The sequence below is a fragment of the Pyrgilauda ruficollis genome, unplaced genomic scaffold, assembly GCF_017590135.1.
Source record: "Pyrgilauda ruficollis isolate IOZ18807 unplaced genomic scaffold, ASM1759013v1 scaffold8, whole genome shotgun sequence".
Lineage (NCBI taxonomy): Eukaryota > Metazoa > Chordata > Aves > Passeriformes > Passeridae > Pyrgilauda > Pyrgilauda ruficollis.
Window position 1 is genome coordinate 6,605,143 of NW_024529932.1, and position 12,707 is coordinate 6,617,849.

Genomic DNA, 12,707 nt, shown 5'->3' on the forward strand with positions numbered 1-12,707 from the left:
TGATTTACAATGAGGTTTTCCACAGTTACTCAGTTCTAATATACACTGAGGGATTTTTCTAACTGCATCATCAGCCCAGTGGCAGACAACTTGAGCCTTGCACCAGCAGTGACAGCAGCAGACTCTGTACTGGAAAATTATTTTCTGAAGCAAAGATGTTTGTTGGAAAGAAAAGTACATTGGCAGACTTAAACAGAATAAACAGAAAAATGCAATAACAAAGTCTTAGCAATTTAAATAAATCTCATCCTCAGATTTCAAGGAACAAAAAAATGAAAACAAATACAGAGAAATTACTTATGCATGGGTTTTTTTGTGTTAAGACAACGAAGTTAGGTGGAAACATCAATCCTCCCCTAAAGACCACCAGAGAAGCGTCCCAGACTATTGGAATAAAGAACCTAGGTAACTCCCCTATAAATCACTGGCTTTATGCTGAAATACTTGATTTAATTTACTCCATCCTTAGATATATTTCTATGAATAACTAATCCCTTCAAGTGACAGAAGTACTACCCTATTCCTAGTGTTCTAGAGGAACACAAAAACTAGCTGGACTTCAAACACAAGTGCAAAAATCTCTTTACATTACAGAGCCCATGAACAAACTCTTGGCAATTTGCTGTTCAGAATCTTATCAGCACATTTTAGCTCCCCATGTTGTGCTGCAGACCTGTGTGCTCAGTCCTACTGCTGCTTACAAAAATATTAAAAAAGTAACAAATCTTCCTAGGTCACAACAAGGAACTGAATAATTTTTCCCATGTTAGAACAGCCAACAGCAAAAGGAGGACACACACAAACACACAAGTCTCACCAGCTTTTGTATGTCCTGGCAATCTTCAGCAACACAGTACCTCTGGTATGCCATGAAGGACGAAAGTGACATCCCCCCAAAATACAGGCTGATGGACAACTTGCCCCACGGGTTATCTGGTAACTCCTATTTACACAGGACAAAACAGGACTGTAATAGTAACACTGGCTGAAGTTTTAGAAACAGTGACCAAGAAATTCAAACCTCTCTTGTTGGTATGTATAACACTCAAAGACACAAGACCAAGATGTCTATTACCATCAGTTATAGCACAAATGGGAATATCTCTCTCTGATATAGAAGTACCAACTGCTCATCCTAACACTTAAGTATCATCCCATATTTGCTCACTCAAACCCTTCCCCTTCACAATTTATCATTAAGCTGTCTATAATGGCTTTTCAGACAATACAGATGATGTGTTTCCTTATAATTTTAATAAATAAATTTAAGCACATCCATAGTTAATTATGTCATAAATTTTGAACAATTTATGCTGCCAATAGGTAGGTTACTCATCAAAATGACAACTCAACATGAACAGGGTGAAAAACCAGCACTAACTGTAATGAACATATTTAAGGCCTGAAAACTATAGTGAGGGGAAAGTCACAGAAGTAAATGTAGTTGTGGTTTTTCTTTTGTCTAAGAAATACATTTAGTGCTATACTCCCCCATGTACCATTCTTAATGCCAGCTAGAAGAAAAAAGACAACAAAAACTTTGCTTCATTCCACATCTATGAATAAATTGGGCTACCTTAACATGAATTTCAACCTCTTCATTTTTGAGAAGTTCTTGAAGATATTCTACTGCCTCCTGCTGCCAAATATTTCCAATCTAATTAGAGAAAACCAAAAAACCAACACATTAAGATGCTAACAAGTAGTAGTAGTCTTCCTATTCTTAGGGTAGATGGAAATACACAACTACCATTAAAAAAGAAATCTGACTAGATAAAACACATAATTAGTTTGTCTACAATAATTTAATTATTATCTGCTATTTGGTGCACTAGAATTTAAGTGATAATGCAACCCACAATTTTCAGATCCTGAAATGGCTTAGAAAGAGATGCTGATTGCCAAATCTAACTGATACTATGTACACAATGATGTACATGCACAAAATTGTCTGAAGCATAATCCTAAGAATTACAGAAACTAAGATAACAATCAACAAAACACATACCTTAAATACTTTTATTCTCTGCTGTATCTGTTTCCTTTCCAGCCTGTACACTTACAAGCCTGTCTTTCACAGAATCATAGACTGGTTTGGGTTGGAAAAGATGTTAAAGATTGAATTTGAACCCTCTGCTGAGGGCAGGGGCACTAAATCAGGTTGATCCGTGATCCAAGCCCCCTCCAACCTGGCCTTGAGCACATCAGGGATGGGGCATCAACAACATCCCTAAGCAGCCTGTTCCCATGTCTTGCTATCCTTGTAGTTAAGATTTTATTCCTAGTACCAAATCTAAACCTGCTCTCTGTCAGTTTGAAGATATTCCCCCTTGCCCTATCACTCCCTGACCTTGTAAGGAGTCCCTCCCCAGCTCTCTTGTAGCCCCCTTTAGTAACTGGAAGGTGCTGAAGATCTCTGTGGAGCCTTCTATTCTCCAGGACAAACAGCCCCAACTCTCTCAGCCCATCAAGGAGAGATGCTCCAGCCCTCTGATCTTCACTGCCCTTCCCTGCACTTGCTCCACAGGCGCTGCTCTTCAGGTGCTCTCCTGACCTGCGATCCCTCTCCAGGCTTGGCACACCTACAGACCAAAGAGGTTCTTCCCCTTCTCTGAGACACGGGCCCCACAGGGCCCCCACCAGAGCAGCCTCCTCAAAGTGAGTGCCATCATCCAAGCAGCCCAGCCTCTGGCTGGGGCAACAGTCCTGTAAAGATTTCTTAACTCACCAGAATGGAGCGAACCTTTCAAATCCCCTCCCTCAGCCAGACAGGACTGATGCTACTGGCAGGCCACAGATCCTTACAAACACTCTTGGGACCTGCAACCCCTGCAGTTGCAGGAGCAGTCTGAGGATACAGCCAGGAGCAGTCTGAGGAGTACCACTGGTGTCAACAGGAGGAGATAACTAACTCATGGTACTGGGTAACAGTGAGAGGAATGGCAACCTCTCAGTGACGTTCCTGATACAAACAGGCAGGAGCACCATCCCTCTCTAGAGAGTGCCAGGTCAGCACATGGGCTCCTCTGAACCCCTCTGCAGGGAGCACCCACCCCTGTCTCCTATCACCCACTGCCTTTTGCCAGCTGCACTGGGGACTACACGGGGAGCAGAGGGTGCTGCCCTCCTCAGCCCTGGCCTCTCTCCTGATGTGACAGCTCTGTCCTCGTCAGCCCCCAGAGTGATGAAGCAGTGATGCAAGTGCACCTCACACTCTGGAGAAAATCTCTTCTTCTTCCACGTCCTTGCCATTGCAAGCTTCCACTCTTCTGCATTATTGCCCCTTCTCTCTTCTACACGTGCTGCTGGGAGGGTTTCTGGCCGTTTGGCTGCAGGTCCACTGCAGACTGCACTTGGAATCAGCTATCCAAGCTCTCCTCAGCCTCCCTGATGCTACACAGCCCTCTCACCACCTGCTGCAGGAGCTTTCCTACCTGGGCATGCTACCTTTCACTGGCAGGTCTGCTGCCTGTCCCTGCCCCACCAGCCCTACAGCCTTTATCAATTTAACTACTTCCAGCAATAAAAGTAAGCTGGTAATTTCAGTGTTTCACTTTTACTAAGTGCACCATTCAGAGTAAGCAAGGTGTGATGGTATGTGAAGATGTTATTTACACACTTACTTACTGACAAAAACCTCTAAAACAATTCAGCTGTATTAGTTTAGATTGTTTCCTACACAGCCAAGATCAGAATGTTAGAAACACTGTTTTGCAGGACTTCATCATCAGATTGTCTTGCCATTCTGCGTTAAGAAATCCAGGACTTACTTTTTGCTGCTGCTATTGCAAAATGAATTAGCATTTCAGAGTATCCCCCTTGTGAACCCTGGCAGTGTCCTGTCTCACAAAGGTTTAACTCCACTGACAGCTGCCTTTCAAGCATGCTCCCCTGATAAAGCAAACCTGTTGGGCCTGACAAGGACCTGCTGAAACAATCCTCATCATCTCTTCTCTGAATCCTGGCAGGCAAGAGAAGATACCAGTACTACTCTTTCTGACTAAGCAGGTATTATTGGAGTAGCCACCTACCAACACACGGATGAGCCGCTACTCACCGGCAGCGTCTTGTAGAGCTGACACGGGATGCAAAATGGAGGAATGCCAGTGTAGAATGTGGTTGGATACAGGTGACACTGAGGAATGCTCTCTATGTAACCACGATCGATGTACTGTACCTACAGGAAATACAAAGCTTTCCTGAAATAATTCCCGAAATACTTAAGTTTAGTAAGGAATGTGTTCGTTTACAGCATTACTTTTATGGAGGAAAAAAAATAATGGTTTGTTGGTAAGCAGGTGATGGGACAAAGTGAAAAAGCAAGAAAGGATTTTAAAAAGTGGTGTGGCAGATTAGAAATTCAGTTTATAAACTTCTCTTGCAAGAATTCCTACCTTTTGTGGAATAACCAACATTGGTTTAAAATTGAAAGGAAAAAAATTTATGATCTAGGATAGACTTTTCAAATCTGCATTCAAAAGTCATGAGCAGGCTCAAGAGCTTAGGTAAGATGAACTACTAATGAGAAGAAGGCTCTATACCTGTGCAGCAGAAAGAATTTGTAACAGACAGCCAATACTTTTTGGGTGGGGATTAGGGCAAGGGTGGGATTATAAACCTAATTGTTTTCAAAGCATTCTACATACTGTAAGAACAGTAAAATAAAAAACCTAAAAGGGATTACTTACAGGAGATCAAGAGCAGCTTTTTACTTAAGAAAATGAAGCATTACTAGGGAAACTACAGGAAAAATTGTGACAACTGAAATAGGTAGACAGATCTGATCTTTAAAATAAAAGCAAAAATGAGGACAGTAATCCACACCTTTAAGCAGAATGAACAACTGCACAGGTCAGCTGAACGAAAAAAAGCTAAATCCATTATTTGTTTTAGAGGATTGGATTATATGCCTTTTTTAAACACACATATGCAGATATGCATATACCCTCCCCCCTTACAATCAAACTTACCTGGAGGGTACTACCACTGACTTCTACAATTTTAGCTCGATACCACACAGTATCTGATCCTCTTACAACACAGGCTTCTCCCTTCTTCCAGCAGTAGGGTATCAGGAGACCAAGGCCTTTAAAGGTATTCTGTATTTCAGCCATCAATTTGTTTAGTGCAGTTTCTTGGGAGAGGAGGTGAAATAAAAAAAAAATAATTAAGAATAGTCTCTAACATTAATGCAAAATATTTCCATCACTAAACCCCATCAGATGCAGATGACATGTACAAATAAACACACATGCAGCTCTAAAATACATTTACCAGCACTGATACAATATATATGTTCCATATCTAGTATATGCAGAAGAGTTACTAACAGTAAACTGCATTTCCAATTCTGAAGCCATCAGTAATTCTGAATTCCAATCTCAGAAGAACTTATAGAAGAGTCTATACATTTTGTAAGTGACACCTAGGCAGCACCATATCAGAGCAAAACAAAGCATGAACAAGTCAACAACTCCCAAACCAATGTTTCAGTGGTAGGACACCATGAAGCAAGAAAGAAGAGTGTCCAGAAGAACCTCTCCTGCTATGGTACAGCCTACAGCAAGAACTGCAGGAAGAACACACAGTCCTGTGCAAGTGGGGTTACTGTACTTTTAATTTCAAAGTTTCAGGAATAAAAATAGTTACATAATTTAGTAGTTAAATGCACTTGTGGAGAAAAAAAAATAGAATTAATGTTCTCATATGTAAATATTTCTCTAAAGCACAATATACTAACACAGAACTGAGGAGTGACACTGCATCAGTCAGAAGAAAATTAACCTCTTTCAAACAATACAAGCAGGAAACATTGTGAGATATAGAGTGTATCACAAGGCACATAAAGAGTCTGAAGAAACTGTCTACTGAGCTTAAAATTAAGAAAAAAATACAGCAGTATCTGAGAACCAAGCTAACTTCCAATAATCTTTAGGCTTCACCCATCACAGCCTAGAGAAAAAAGGCAAGCAACCTGCCTATCCAAGCGCTTTGGGTTTTTGGATTTCTTGGGAGGCTGGGAGGACAGGAAAGCTAATTTAAGGACAGAGAGAATCCCTGCCCCTGACACCAAAGGACATGACCTCCCAAGAGGAATGTTCCAGAACAGTAAACATGTACCAGATAGCTGTTCTAGTATACACTCTGATACCCAAGAGCACTCACATTCATAAATGCATTTTCTTCTATGTAAACTCACCAAATGATTTTGGTATTATATAAATAGTTCCATCACATCCAATACAACTCACTACAGCCTGGAAAACTTTTGCTTCAGGAACAATGGGAGATTTATATACTTCATCCATTTCTGAATGAGGCAGTGGCTCATTTATTTTGAGTGATTTTTGTTCACTCTCTGAAATAATGGTATTTTCCTCTGGAACAGGCCTGTTTATTGCAAATCCAATTTTGGAATTACAACCATCCAGCTGTGTGTTCTCCTGCTCGAAATGTACTTCAAGATGTTCCTTGGAGACTAAACAAGTCCCATCGGCTTTACCAGTTCTAGAAGATTCAATCAAATATCAATATATTAACTGACAAAGAACTTCAAAAGTGCAAAACTACAAAATAATACAAGTAACACAGAGAAGTGGCAAAGCAATCTCAAAATACTGTCAAGTATCTCATCTACAAACTTAGAGAACTGAAATGTACCATGGATACAAAAAATAACATTATACTCAAGTAAGTCCATTGAAGATGGAGGTCTGTTGCTAGAACTGTAGAACACAATCCAGATTTTTTTATTTACTTATTAGTTTGGTCAAAAATGAACATAAGAGTCTGAAAGAATATAAAAGAAAAGTATCCAAACCTTCTGTTTCTAAGAGCCAAACCCTGTTCAATAAGGTATTCAGAAGTATCAGTCATTTTTCCTGTTTCATCTTTGCAAAGAATTTTCACAGGCAATGCACAACCCACAACGTTTTCCTGGAAAAAATGGGAGAGCTGGACAACACACTACAAATATGCATTTCCTCTAAACTACAGGCACATTTTTCATTTTATTGGTACTGAATGTCAATCAGACATCCTTGAACAACTGGTGCCCACATGAGCAGACACAGATTTATTTAATCCATATGACAGTTCCAATCATTTTACCAACTGTTCTACACTACACATGACATTAAAAAAAGAGTTGTAGAGTAAAATCTCGCTTTTCCCTTCAGCTTTTTTAATAGAATCAAGTGCCAAACACTTGTTTTCCCGCAGGAGATTTAAACCCATGCATAAATAACTCCACTCATCACTGCTTTTATTTCCACACACACTGTAAAATATCACTGGCAGCTGATAACAGATGCTGAACAAATCAAACCCTTCTAATAATATTTTTTTTAAACTGTGGAAGAGATAAATTACTAATGATATTCATACAGCACTGGAGTCTCTGAAGCTTGAAAACTAATAAAGTAGCTGCTGAAATAATTCTCATAAAAAACCTGAGCAACAGCACTGGAGTCTCTGAAGCTTGAAAACTAATAAAGTAGCTGCTGAAAAAGTTCTCATAAAAAACCTGAGCAGCTTGCTTATCTGTCGATAAAGGCTGTCAGCATCCAGTCACCCCCCAAAGATACATCTACTATTCTTCAGTAACCAAATATATCAAATATGAAGTTCTCTCCACACTGGGTAGCCAGCTGCTGTAGTGCTCCAGTGAGTAACAAAAGTAAAGCAGAAAGAAGAAAAAGCACCTTTTTACCTAGAGCAAACAGCTATACAATCAAGTTCTAATCATGATTTTTTGAAAGGTAAAATATTCAGAAAAAAATCCCAAATTAGCAGACAGCCTGACAGGAATTTTATAGATACCACTGGTTTTGATTACAAACCTGTATGATTACTTTCACTTGTGCTCCAGTTAGGTAATAGGACAAGCATTCACACACTGTTGCTGTCCACTGTGTGCTTCCACCTGTGGGCCTAACATAGAACAAATGATAATCTCTAGGTACACAAAAGAAGTTGGCATCTCCTGAGTATAACCACCACCTCTTCCCTCTACTAAAAACTTGGCTTTTTTTCTATACTACCTAAACTGTTAAAGAAAAAAAAGTATCTCTACTACAGTCAAGAGTAACATGAAGTCATTATAAGTTTCTGGACCTCTACAATCAGAAAAATTAAAAAATACAAGCCCAGAATTTCAAAATGAGGAGGATCATGAGTTCTAGAAGTTATGACACCTGTGATAACAGTCCAGAAAAGAGACTGTACAGTTTCAGGAGATCCAATTCATCTCAAATTCTGAGCCAAGTGAAAAAAAAGTATTCAATGAAATACATCTGTTCACAACTCAACCTATAAACATTATTTATTTCTATGGCACAGTTTCTGCTTTACTACTATAGAGTATAACCCTTAGAAAAAACTCCAAACATTTATTAAATAAATCACAACCACCACCCCATTTCCTTATTCCAAAAGCAAACCATATCCAAATCTTACATAATCAGTGCTAACAAAGGTATGTCATTATTAATGACATATAATGCTGCCACTCAGGAAAGGCTACCTTATTTCTGTCAGTGAACATTCCATTGCTAACATCCTAATGGTCTTCATGTTTTCTTCAAGTTTTCTTAGACAGCTGACCTCCACTGTTTTTTCAGCTCCAGAATCATAAAGTAGTACCTGTAACACAGAGGAAACCACAAAACAAAAAACCCCCTCTCTTGCTGTTATCTGTAAGAAATGATAATTCAAAGCATCCCTGAGGAGGTTAAAAAAATTTCAAACATTACTGGGATTTAACAAATGCTTTTTGCACTGAAATATTTAATGACAACTGAAGCAACTACCACAGCATGGCAGCAAAGACATGAAGTCCCATTTCTGCTTCCTACTAAAAAGACCCCTGGGCACAACCTGATGATGGTGGAAAAAACCCAACAGCAATGCAGTCCTGCATTACCTGCATGATCAAAAATGATCATTCTTACTTTGGAGACATGTAAGTATCTAGTCACAAAATGCTTTTTCTGGTGCTCATAATTTTCAAATTGGTACAACAAAACACATGTTTCAAGCAGCGCTGTGTGAGGTTGCCATGGAAAATGTTATAGCTACATGGCACAGTGATTCACCATCAGCTTAGGGTTCATGCAGCTGCCTGACTACTATGTGATCTTGTGGTGTTGCGGTGTTGCACTTGGTTCAATTGGCTCCCTCTTTTAACGAGGACCATTAAGTTTGAATTACTGTAATCCTCAGTTTCACACACCTGCTGGAATCTAAAATGCATTGTTAGACTGTAGCTTGGGCATCTCTGGGCAGTGTAAATAAAGAGAAAGTCAACCTCACGAGCCTTCCTCAACTACCAGATTCCCTGCTAAAGGCACCTGAGCTTTGACAAGACAGTCAATTGATTTGCAGCAATGTACAGCATTACTTGGACTCTCAACAAAAGCAGAAGTCTGTGAGAAAATATTAACACAGAAGAAAGAAACAAAGATTTGACCTTATTTTAATCAGTGAATGCTTCCAAGTTTAGAAATAAAAGTCTGAACCCTGTTATGGTAAGAGCTTTACCTCTGCACTTGTTTCAGAGACAATCCTGCGGATCTGACCTCTCTGCCACTGTCCCACATCGTGTACGTAAACAGCACAGTGCATTTCCCTCTCCCACTTCACACAGTGTGGCTGGGAGTCTTTGTACATGGAAGCCATCTCCTCCTGTAAACTGACATTCAAAAAACCACTTTGCTAGAGATAAAATGTAATGCAGTAAATAAAAGGCTTATTCAGTCACTGTTTAACTAGCATACAATGAAATTGTACTGTTTCAACAGATGCAGTGCTGCAGTTTTTCTTCATGACATGTTAGAAATAGATGAAATGGGAGTTACAAAACCTGCATCCTCATTAAAAGTCTGTAAACCTATCATGTTAACTTAGACACTAGAATTAATCTGCGCAAACCTGAGTGCTTTGTATGGCACTATTTGAAAACTACACTGTTTTCTCTTGACAGCTTGGGAGTGTGGTCCTCAGTGTCATGACTACATAAATGGAGCTCCAGGCAGTTACAGCCAAGAAGATTAAAAGATAAATGAATACATAAGCAACTTGCACTAAACCACAACACACTCAAATATTTTCAAAGAGTAGGCATGACTACCTAAACGTTACCTAAATATCAAAGGCAGGCTAAATATCAAAGGCATGCTGATATACACTGTGTCTAGAAACTATGTTCAATGTTCCTAACAGGGTACTGGAAACATTTTGAAAAAAAAAAAACAACCCTGCTACTACCACTAATAATAAGTTCTAAGACTTGGGATACAGGTTTTATTTAACCAGATTTCTAATGAGGGAATGCAAAGGAGAGAAGAAAGAGCAGGAAGATTGAATCTTTTTGGACAGTGTTGCATTCATCTGGCTCCAATACTTACTACAATAAAACTGATTTGAAATACGAGTGAGATCATATACTTAACTTGGAATCAGAACTATTTAATAAGCCACAATGTAGTGCCAGCCTCTCTTTTGCTCCTATACTTTCCTCAACCAAGGCAAGTAAGTCAGCAGCCTTCAAGAAGTACACAGTATCAAATTCCACTATCATCAGAGGTTGCTCTAACTATATTTCACCACTCTGTAATAAAGACACTTTAGTTAAAGGAAAGTTCTCTGAATTTCAGTACCTTTTCAGTATACTTTCTGATGCCAGCAATTGTACAAAAATTTTACTAGGAGACACAACATGACTAATTGTCCCATATAACTCCTTGTTACAAAGTGATCTGAAATCTTCATCCACAGATTCCATGTCTGTAGGAATAAAAGCTTCTGAGGTTTTAGAAATTTCTTCTAGAGGATCATCCCATATTTCATTAGGCTTTACTTCAGTTTTTTCAGTGTACCTGTAAAGAGCACAAAATAGTTAGAATGGAACGTTTAAACCAATTTTAAATGAAGTGAAAAAGGCTCAATAACAAAATAACAGGAATTACTCAACATGAAAAAAGTGAGTTGCAGCTTGGACAAAAACAGTCTTAAGTTCTACTTCTAAACACTAATGACAGTAACATTTTTATTCCCCTTCCGAAGGTGTCCTTGCACATTCAGGGAATAGAAGAGATACCACAGGGAACACCAAGATCATAAGAAGAGAAGATCTGGAGTGGGCCTCTTGCCCCACAAAATGAAGAACAAAGGCCTGCGGGGGGTCCATTCTTAAGCACAGGAAGAAAAGAAGGAAGGAGCAGCACAGATAAACTGCTGTGTCCTGACCCCAACTCCTGCACCACTCACTGCCTCCCTGAATGGGATGAGTGTAACTCAAGTGCAGGAGAGGAATGAGAGCTGCTTGGAATAAACTTGACCCTGGGAAAGGGGGAGGGTAGGTGCTATAAATCTTTGTCTTCTGTGTACCAATGCCTGAATTAGTAATTCAGTGCTTATGCTAATTAGTAATAACTACGTAAAATTAAGTCTGTTTTGCCTACTTGGTAAGTGATTTCTCCGTCTTTATTTTGACCCATGAGTTTTCTTGCTCAAATTTCTTTTATTTTCTCCCCAGTCCAACTAAAGAAGGTGGAGTGAGCAAGGGATCATTAATTCTACCTTATTCAAGGCATCATAAAATCCACCCTGTTCAAGGGATCAGTGTTACACAACAACTGAGGGTAAAGGAATATACCCCCTTGACTGAAGGCTGGAAGCAGGCATCTAAGTACACATGGGACACAACAAAATACCTTTGTGACAGGAAAAAACCAACTCAGCTGTTCAGGTTGCATTACTTACAAAAATCTTACTAAAAATTGTGACTATGACAGTATTAGAGTATTACTAAGATTTAGTAACATTTCTGAGCTAGGAGAGAAAATTCACTTAACATGCTTCCTTCTAGAAAAAGCAAATTCAGGAATTTCCTTTTGGAATGAAAACGTCCCATTTAATGACATATTTCCATTAGTATTCAAAAAATTATTAATGAAAGATTAACTACAGATTTTCATGAATACAGCCCACGGATTATCTTGGTAAAAAGCCAGCAAATTAAATGCAGCAGTGTAATATCCTCATCAGCCTCATCTCCCCCACCACACTTCCCAACTCTGCTGTCTTCCCAACCCTTCTGTTGCTGTCATAGCTGGTTACCCAAATTTCTTCTAGACCTTCCAAAGAGATGACTCACTGTACGAGCAGGTTTAAGACACAAATTCTTTTTCTTACTACATGGGAATGGGAACCTTAACAGTGAACACTTTGGGAAGATTTGGCACTTAGGGACACTACAAGTACAACGCCAACATTTGATTTCCATTTTTTCACAGACACAACTTCAATGCATTAGTTAAGATTTAGTTTCAGAATTCAACTATTGAACTGCAGTTACACTCTAAATTACACCAGCTGATGGATGTGATCTTAAAATCAATTTATTGCAGATGTGGTAAATTCCAGCCACTGGAGGTAACACACCAACACCAGCAGCTTCAATTGACAAATTCTGTATTTCCAAATACTTTAAAAGTAATGCACAATGTATTTACCCAGGTATGTAGGATGCCAAGTCTTCCTCAACTAGCTGGCAGTTAATACTAAATTTTTTCCCATTATCAGCAGAGGCATTGAAGAGTTCAATAGATAAGATGTTATTATCTAAAATTTCTGTGAATGAATAATAACAGCATAGTTAGTGCCAACCAATGAAGACTGGTTTTAGAGCAATGACAAATAGTGCT

At 39.1% G+C, this 12,707-nt stretch overlaps 1 protein-coding gene across 1 annotated transcript in view; it reads right to left on the reverse strand.

Moving 5' to 3' along the window:
* The window catches only part of RNF17 (ring finger protein 17), a 39,323-nt gene that overhangs the window by 5,333 nt on the left and 21,283 nt on the right, over positions 1 to 12,707 (reverse strand). The window contains exons 20-30 of the mRNA XM_041487357.1: positions 12,516 to 12,633; positions 10,659 to 10,877; positions 9,541 to 9,691; positions 8,525 to 8,643; positions 7,842 to 7,932; positions 6,821 to 6,936; positions 6,200 to 6,507; positions 4,971 to 5,134; positions 4,058 to 4,177; positions 1,577 to 1,657; positions 818 to 943 (exon numbers count right to left, since the gene is read on the reverse strand). Coding sequence (XP_041343291.1) covers positions 818 to 943; positions 1,577 to 1,657; positions 4,058 to 4,177; positions 4,971 to 5,134; positions 6,200 to 6,507; positions 6,821 to 6,936; positions 7,842 to 7,932; positions 8,525 to 8,643; positions 9,541 to 9,691; positions 10,659 to 10,877; positions 12,516 to 12,633 — 1,613 coding nt within the window. The remainder of the gene's footprint in view (positions 1 to 817; positions 944 to 1,576; positions 1,658 to 4,057; positions 4,178 to 4,970; positions 5,135 to 6,199; positions 6,508 to 6,820; positions 6,937 to 7,841; positions 7,933 to 8,524; positions 8,644 to 9,540; positions 9,692 to 10,658; positions 10,878 to 12,515; positions 12,634 to 12,707) is intronic.